At 33.4% G+C, this 8799-nt stretch overlaps 1 protein-coding gene across 1 annotated transcript in view; it reads left to right on the top strand.

Moving 5' to 3' along the window:
• LOC107703064 (solute carrier family 2, facilitated glucose transporter member 1-like) overlaps window positions 1-3860 on the top strand; it is an 11973-nt gene extending 8113 nt beyond the window's left edge. Inside the window, exons 7-10 of the mRNA XM_016505563.1 lie at window positions 704-808; window positions 905-1006; window positions 2176-2379; window positions 2481-3860. Coding sequence (XP_016361049.1) covers window positions 704-808; window positions 905-1006; window positions 2176-2379; window positions 2481-2669 — 600 coding nt within the window. The 3' untranslated portion in view covers window positions 2670-3860. The remainder of the gene's footprint in view (window positions 1-703; window positions 809-904; window positions 1007-2175; window positions 2380-2480) is intronic.
• The last annotated feature ends 4939 nt before the right edge of the window (window positions 3861-8799 follow it).

Here is an 8799-nt window from a genome sequence, read left to right as displayed (position 1 = left end):
ACACACACCCACTACCGGTAAAAAATTTGGAATAATTAAGATTTTTTTTTACATTTTTTGAACGTGCTATTAGAATAATTTCTGAAGGATGAACTGAAGACTGAAGTAATGGCTGCTGAAAATTCAGCTTTGCCATCACAGTAATAAATGTCATTTTAATATACAGTATATTTTAATTGAAAATTGTTATTTTAAATTGTAAAAATATGTCACAATATTACTGTTTTACTGAATTTTTTATCAAATAAATATAGCCTTGGTGAGCATAAGAGGCTTCTTTCAAAATCATTAAAAATCATAATTATTCCAGACTTTTGACAGGCAATGTTCATAATTAAAACTACCACTACTGCTACTAATATTACTAATAATAAAGTTTTGTTTTAAATGATGCTTTATGGTTTGATTTCGCTTTTTTATTTAATTTTTTCACATTGGTGAGTGTAAATGAGAAAGCGTTTGTGTGATCTTCAAAAACTGGATAAAGCATGTGTCATATGGCTGTAACAGCAAGAGTAAATTGATGGACAATTTCATAAACTTTTTAATGATATGTTTATTTGTTTATCTACAACTAATTTGTCCTGGTTAATATAAATAAATGTATCACAAAGCTAGTTAGTTGGCCATTGGTGCACCTATTAATGTTCAGCTATAGCTGTCATGTCAGTGATTTGAATGTTAAGTGCATTGTGTTTTTCAGGTTTTTTATTACTCCACTGGTATATTTGAGAAAGCAGGGGTGTCTGAGCCAGTCTATGCCACCATTGGTGCTGGAGTTGTGAACACAGCATTCACAGTTGTGTCGGTAAGTTAGTACGAACATATTTTTTGTGATTTTGTCCTTTGTTGAGGTGCTTGACAGTGTTTTGGATGAAAATGCTTGTATCTCTCTCTAATTTAGCTGTTCATAGTGGAGCGAGCTGGTCGAAGATCATTACATCTTATTGGGCTGATGGGAATGGCTGTGTCTTCTGTTCTCATGACCATAGCTATGGCGCTACTAGTATGTATCTGCTTACATTGATGTACTATATTATATATATATATATATATATATATATATATATACACACACACACCCACTACCGGTAAAAAATTTGGAATAATTAAGATTTTTTTTTACATTTTTTGAACGTGCTATTAGAATAATTTCTGAAGGATGAACTGAAGACTGAAGTAATGGCTGCTGAAAATTCAGCTTTGCCATCACAGTAATAAATGTCATTTTAATATACAGTATATTTTAATTGAAAATTGTTATTTTAAATTGTAAAAATATGTCACAATATTACTGTTTTACTGAATTTTTTATCAAATAAATATAGCCTTGGTGAGCATAAGAGGCTTCTTTCAAAATCATTAAAAATCATAATTATTCCAGACTTTTGACAGGCAATGTTCATAATTAAAACTACCACTACTGCTACTAATATTACTAATAATAAAGTTTTGTTTTAAATGATGCTTTATGGTTTGATTTCGCTTTTTTATTTAATTTTTTCACATTGGTGAGTGTAAATGAGAAAGCGTTTGTGTGATCTTCAAAAACTGGATAAAGCATGTGTCATATGGCTGTAACAGCAAGAGTAAATTGATGGACAATTTCATAAACTTTTTAATGATATGTTTATTTGTTTATCTACAACTAATTTGTCCTGGTTAATATAAATAAATGTATCACAAAGCTAGTTAGTTGGCCATTGGTGCACCTATTAATGTTCAGCTATAGCTGTCATGTCAGTGATTTGAATGTTAAGTGCATTGTGTTTTTCAGGTTTTTTATTACTCCACTGGTATATTTGAGAAAGCAGGGGTGTCTGAGCCAGTCTATGCCACCATTGGTGCTGGAGTTGTGAACACAGCATTCACAGTTGTGTCGGTAAGTTAGTACGAACATATTTTTTGTGATTTTGTCCTTTGTTGAGGTGCTTGACAGTGTTTTGGATGAAAATGCTTGTATCTCTCTCTAATTTAGCTGTTCATAGTGGAGCGAGCTGGTCGAAGATCATTACATCTTATTGGGCTGATGGGAATGGCTGTGTCTTCTGTTCTCATGACCATAGCTATGGCGCTACTAGTATGTATCTGCTTACATTGATGTACTATATTTCTGTTAGTGTTCATGTGTAAACTGGTGTTTAATGGTGTTTATTCACTAATTGTCCTTTGCAGGATCAAGTGAAATGGATGTCATATGTCAGCATCGTCGCCATCTTCAGTTTTGTGGCATTTTTCGAGATCGGACCAGGCCCAATCCCATGGTTCATTGTGGCAGAACTCTTCAGTCAAGGTCCCCGGCCTTCTGCCATCGCTGTTGCTGGTTTCTCCAACTGGTTTGCCAACTTCTTGGTGGGAATGAGCTTCCAATATGTTGAGGTATGGAAACATTACATAACACAGACATAACACAGATATAGTCTTTATTTTCTCGTTATTCTCACATTTCTTTAAATACTCACAGTTTTTTCTGTTGATAGGAACTGACAGGGCCATACGTTTTCATCATCTTCACTGTCCTCCTGCTGATATTCTTTGTCTTCACCTACTTCAAAGTTCCTGAGACCAAAGGGCGGACATTTGAAGAGATCTCTGCGGGCTTCCGCTCAGGGTCAGAGAAATATACCCGAGATGATCTGAACACATTGGGGGCAGATTCCCAGCTCTGAGCTCAGTGCCACATTTATACAGTAATGCTGTAGACTAACCAATTGAGTGTCCTCGGCTATAGCACAGTGGGTATGTTCACAATGGCAAACTATCATATTACTCCTACTAGGAATGCTGCACTAGTGTTGTCACGATACTGGAATTTCTATCCTTGATACGATATTCAATACCATTTTCGATACCACAGGGAAAAACGGGAACAACATTAAGGGCATAACATTTTTGATTTCTATTAAATGATAAATATGACAAGGCTAGAACTTGACAATGAGGAATATTTTTACAATAATGAAAACTTCTTGAGGTGGTAAAACACTGAAGAAAAACTTACATTGTACACTGGAGAAAAGCTTATGGATTTGCATGTTTACTTCAAATGTTTTTTAAAAGAAGTATTAATTTTGCTATTTTATTACAAAGAATAGGGGGGTGTGACCATTATCTAGCATAATGAGCACTATAAACACATGTAATGCAACATGGCATTTAATACAATATAGAATACTGTAAAATAATATATTTTCTGCCTCGTTCGAAGCCAAATCAGATCACAAAAGGATGTTATTTCAAACACTCGACTGATGTTATGAAGCAAGTTTAGAGTTGGTATCGGTGTATCAGTACTACGGAGAAAGAGTTTTGAAACCGTCTATGATCAGAACTGTTTCAGATATTTCAGTATCGATATGTATAAAAAAAAATTGATATTTTTGACAACGCTAGTATGCAGATTTTCTGATTGCATTGAATACTCTTATGACTTACTACATTTGCCAAACTGTGCAATATTTGACCAGTACACTGCTTCTCAATAATTACTCATTATTTAACTGGACTGACAAAAGTGTGAATATTTGTGTACAAAATTGTAATAAACATTGCAAAATTGCTATATTTATTTCTGAAATCGTAACCAGACACCTCTCTCTAATGTAAAATATGCAACGTTGTGATAACAGTGTACCATACTACAGTTTAAACCTTTTTTTTTTGCATACTGCAGACTATTTTTAGATACATTACCTATTACATACTGTGCTATTATTTTTTACATACTATATTGTAACAATAATATGTAGTATACAGTATGGTGTAGCATGCAGTATGCAGTATTTTAGTATTCCATTCTGAACATTCCCACTGTCTTCAGCAAACAAACAGTAGCACAGAAAGTTCTGCATTTTTGCTCACATCAACTATTTTTTTAAAATGTTTGTTTTCACATTCTGAAATAGAGAATAGTATCTAAAAATAATAATCACAATTTCAGCATGTTTAAATGCATATGAATAAGATTATTGTACATTAGTGTACTGTTAGGTCATTTGAATGATAACAATTCACACAATTCAACTTAAATATATTGTTTTTTAGACTAGAACTTTTAACAGTTTTTGCTAGTGTCCAGTCAACACATGATGAGTTCTGATATAATATGTCTCCTGATGTTATATCAGGTATAATGATTTCAGAAATTATTATGGTGTCAGAATATGATATATGTTTATCAATACTTGAACTGTAGCTTTACCAAGGAGTGGCAAGATTAATTAACAAAAAGAATACAAACTCAAATCAATTATTTACAATTATACAGCAGTCCTTCTGCTTTTCATAAGTGTGAATTAGGGTCTCCAATACGATGAGGTTTAATATCTTTCCAGATTGGACCAATCTTATTTTGACCTCCAGCAAATTAACTCAACTAATATATTTGTTATACTATAATATAAAACAAATTATATTTTAGATTTGTGCATAATGTTTGATGTTTGTGTGATGATGAGAATTTAGTATATTGTTCATTTTGCAAAAGTGCAATAATTGTTCACATCCTGTTTATTTATTCCACATATTGCTAGGCATTATGAATGAAACAGGCTTCTAATATTTCTTACGTAAAAAAACAATATTTTTATGTATAAGAGGGTTTTCACTTAACATGGCATAGACTGACATAGAGCCATTCATCCAGAGGATGTAAATAGGTTCAGGTTTACTAAAGCATATTTTTTTTACTAGATGTGCTCAGTATTTTGAATTTTTTTAACTTCCTAAAAGATGAGATATGGTTTTGTTCAGTATGCCACAGAAATTGTATTAGAAATCCAACAAAAAATGTGCCAAGACATGTCCTTGCTGGGTATCCTACTTTTTTCTAAATAATCAATTTATAGTTGCAAATAAATCAAATAAACAAAACTGCAACAGAGGAACATGTGTCATTTTTGTTTAGTTTCTGTTTCTGGATCACTGCTTAGCAGAAATGTCACATAAAGGTGTTTAAAATACTGAAATGCATAAAGCCACAATTAATCTCAACACCAAAAGATGGCAGTATTTCTCTCTACAATAGTACTGGCTATCCACTGTCGGATGTATGAGATACATTTTTGGTTACCTTTTGACTTCCATTATTGACAAAAAATTAAGACATTTCTCAAAATATTATGAAAATATTCTCAAAAGTTTATGTTCAGCAGAAAAACGAAAGTCATACACCCTTACGAAAATTAACAATGGTTTTATTATTGTGTATAGTATAATAACCATTTATTTATTTTGGCGTGTTGATTGCCATTTGTAGAACCACAGTTTTATTCCAAATACTATGTTTAAACTATGGCTAGTGTAGACAAAAATCAGCGTTTTCAAACGTTTTATTAATTACCACAAGTTATTAGTCAAAGTTCGCTAAACGTAGGCTAGGCTATAAACTGAATTTGTATCACTGTCCGGTATCAGACGCTACATTGACACAAAAATATTGTACTTATTGTTTTTAATAATTTTCTAGTTTTGTTCTTCACAAATAAAAATCGCATTGTGATACACCTGTAATAAATAAAGTATAGGCCTACCACAAAGTGGCACTAATGTGACTCACATCAGTGCCACTTTGTGGTAGGCCTATACTTTACATTATGTGAGCAAAATTTGGCACAGCATAATATTCTACAGCTAGTGGTGTTAAAGGAAAAGTTTGCCCCAAAAAATAAATTTTGTTGGAAATTACTCACTCACGGGACATCCAAGATGCTGCTTGCACCAACGGATCTTCTGCAATCAATGGGTGCAGATAGAATGAGAGTTCAAACAGCTGATAAAAACATCACAATATAAATTTGTAAGCACATTTTCAGCAAATTTTCATTTTTGGGTGAGCTGTTCCTTTAATGTACAACCCATAATGCAGGAAAGCATCTCAACAGTGATCCTCCATCTTTTGATGGCAGAAAATGTGCATTTGGACCTAGTTACAGTTTAGTGGCCCGTCTGTCGATTGCCAGCAAAATCCTCTTACTGTAATGGACAGAGCCAGAGACATAATGACTGTCATTATAACAGCACCACAGGGTGTCTTGTGATTTTGTCATAAAGCAACAGATTGCAGCATCTTGCCAGAATAAATGATGGGTTTTCATATGTGTTGATGGGATATCAACAATTTTAGCAGCAACAAAAATACTGTAGCACTCAACACCGGCTTTAAAATTTACACTACAAAATCCAACAGTTGAATTTCCTCAGGGATAAAAATCAATGAGAAACAGAAAAACTACTGTCCATTCTATGTCATATTAAAGACAAAACAAAGCATAAAATGCAGACACTGCAGCTGGAATGCTGACATAGTGTGCATAACCTGAACTGATTTTTCAAAATTAAAAAAAGGGAAGAAGAAATGCATTAGTTTGCATGTGCAGTCATGCAGTCACAGTCTCCTGAAGAGATTATTAATTGCTTTCTCTCTCTCCAGCTCCTGTTCTCATTTTCAGCTCTCCTCCATTTCGAATCAGTGTCGTAACCAAAATCCCACCACATTACAGTTTCATAGCACTGGAAAATATTTTCCGAAAACCCTTTTTAAGATTAAAGAGGAACAAACAAACAACATCCACTAATTTACCTTAAGTAAAGGCTATGCCTTGAGGCAGAACTAGGCCACAGAATGCATTGCGTTGTGTATAATGAATCTAGCGAGAGAGTTGCGGTATGACTTCACTTCACAGTCCACTAATTAAATTTGCTCCTTAGTTGGATGTACAGCTAGAGACATCGTCCTAGTTTTAATGAGAGCCTGATCTTTTCACCCTCTATAGGCCTACTCTTCACATTGATTTATCCTATGATGCACAAACCATAAAACCTAAGAGAGAACATGGAGCCTGAATCGTGAATTGCATTGTGCTTTATATTACAGCATTTTCTCAGTTTTCTTGCTCCAATGTGTAGTTTTATGTATTATTTATTTTTTGAATGTATGATTTTTTTTGTGAATTAATTATATTTATAGTTCTTTGGTATCATCCAATGTATTATGTCTTAACAGTTACATAAACAGAATGTGGAAAAACAAGGCGTGACAAATTAAATTAAATACAAATTATTTTTTCATAATATTAGTATGTTGCTATGTTTGTTAGAGATTTAATGCTGGATTTAAGTGCTAGGCCGCTGACTAGTGATATGAATGATAGACATTAAAGGGCTTTTTTGTGTAAGTGCTTTTCTACAAAATATTCGGTCATGTGAAATTCCCAGAAACCACTTCAGATTGCACTTCATCTAATGCCAGAATTTGATTGCTTCTTGATTTAGATAAATAATATCATATGCCATCTACTAATCTTCATGTGACATTTGGATCAAGATGATAATTTGGATAATCATACTAATCGTCATTTGCATCAAGGTGGAATTATTGAAATGATATTGATATTATGAAAAATGTTTTCATATGGGTATTTAATTAATATTTTTAGACTGAAGATTGAAGTGTTTTGATATATTGGTGTTTATAGTGCCATTAGAATTTTACTAAAAAACTAAAATAAAAATACAAAATTGTTTAGTGAGTCAAATAAGATTAAAACTGCTTTGTTTTAGGCACAATGACAGACTTGAAACAGATCAGTGGAGTATTGTGGTTGCTTTATTCAGTCTCTCAGAAAGTGTAATTTATTCTGATAGAGCACCAAGTTGTTAAAATCAAATTGGAGCCATGACTTACAGACAAACAGCTTTCTTTGCTGAAGATAACTTTGATCATTTTACTCTGAGAGATTTATTTGCATATGAAGAGAAGTTGCATCTTCACAGAGCTGGTGGGGCACACTTTCTTTCGACTGGATGCCTTTTCAGTTGTTCTTTACATGGATTCCAGATTCCAGATATTTATTTTTTTGTGTGTGCGTGCACGTATGTGGTTCCGCATTTAAATATTTCATGGTGTTTTCAATATTTATGAAACAGCAAGAACAGTGTGTGCTTCCCGCTCTGAATTTCAGCTCAAGGAATTCATGCTAATTTGCTTTTGTTTATGTAATCATTGTCTATCCAGCTGTTCATGTCATTCACTGTGTGAATTTATTCTCTATGATTTCACCCTTTAACAACAATTTATTATTTATTTATATATAAATAAATTTAAATTTAAATGTATAAAATTACAAAATGGATGGAAATAATGTAAAAGGACGAACAGAGTAATGAAAAGTCACAAAACAGGAAAATATACCTAATCCCAAATATATTATATATCAGCTACATGATCTATTTAATGACTAATGAACTTGTAAGCACCAGTTGTGGTGCAAATAAAATCACTCCTTCATTTTTAGCATCAACAATTCATAGTGCAAGTGCCTTTTCCATCAAACATACATCAAAATAGGCCAGCCTGTCTTGGATTGCTTCCTCCCAAGGAGATCTGGGTTGAGGATGAATGATGTATAAAGTTTAGAGAGTAGGAATGCTTAGAACAGCCTGCAGTAAATACAGAAAAACTCCTCAGTTCTTTATTCATGCATACAGAGCCAAATAAAGTCCGATTTGTTGCCCTCGCACAGTTGCAATTATTCAGGAAGACAGCCTTGACACTGATGGCCCTGTTATTATTTCCTGATAATTACAGGGTACGGTTAAAAAAAAAAAGAAAAACAAGGTGACTTTCCAACTGTCTGGATGGCAACAATTATGAGAGCAATTTGTATCACGTCCTCCAGTCCCTGCCATGCAACAAAGAGCTTTGACATTATTGTCTGGTACTCCTCCGCTTTTCTGCGGCTCCAACGCTATCCAGCTGTTCATGTCATTCACTGTGTGAATTTATTCTCTATGATTTCA

The sequence above is a fragment of the Sinocyclocheilus anshuiensis genome, unplaced genomic scaffold, assembly GCF_001515605.1.
Source record: "Sinocyclocheilus anshuiensis isolate Anshui unplaced genomic scaffold, SAMN03320099.WGS_v1.1 scaffold883, whole genome shotgun sequence".
NCBI classification, from domain to species: domain Eukaryota; kingdom Metazoa; phylum Chordata; class Actinopteri; order Cypriniformes; family Cyprinidae; genus Sinocyclocheilus; species Sinocyclocheilus anshuiensis.
This window is presented reverse-complemented; position numbering and strand designations above follow the sequence as displayed.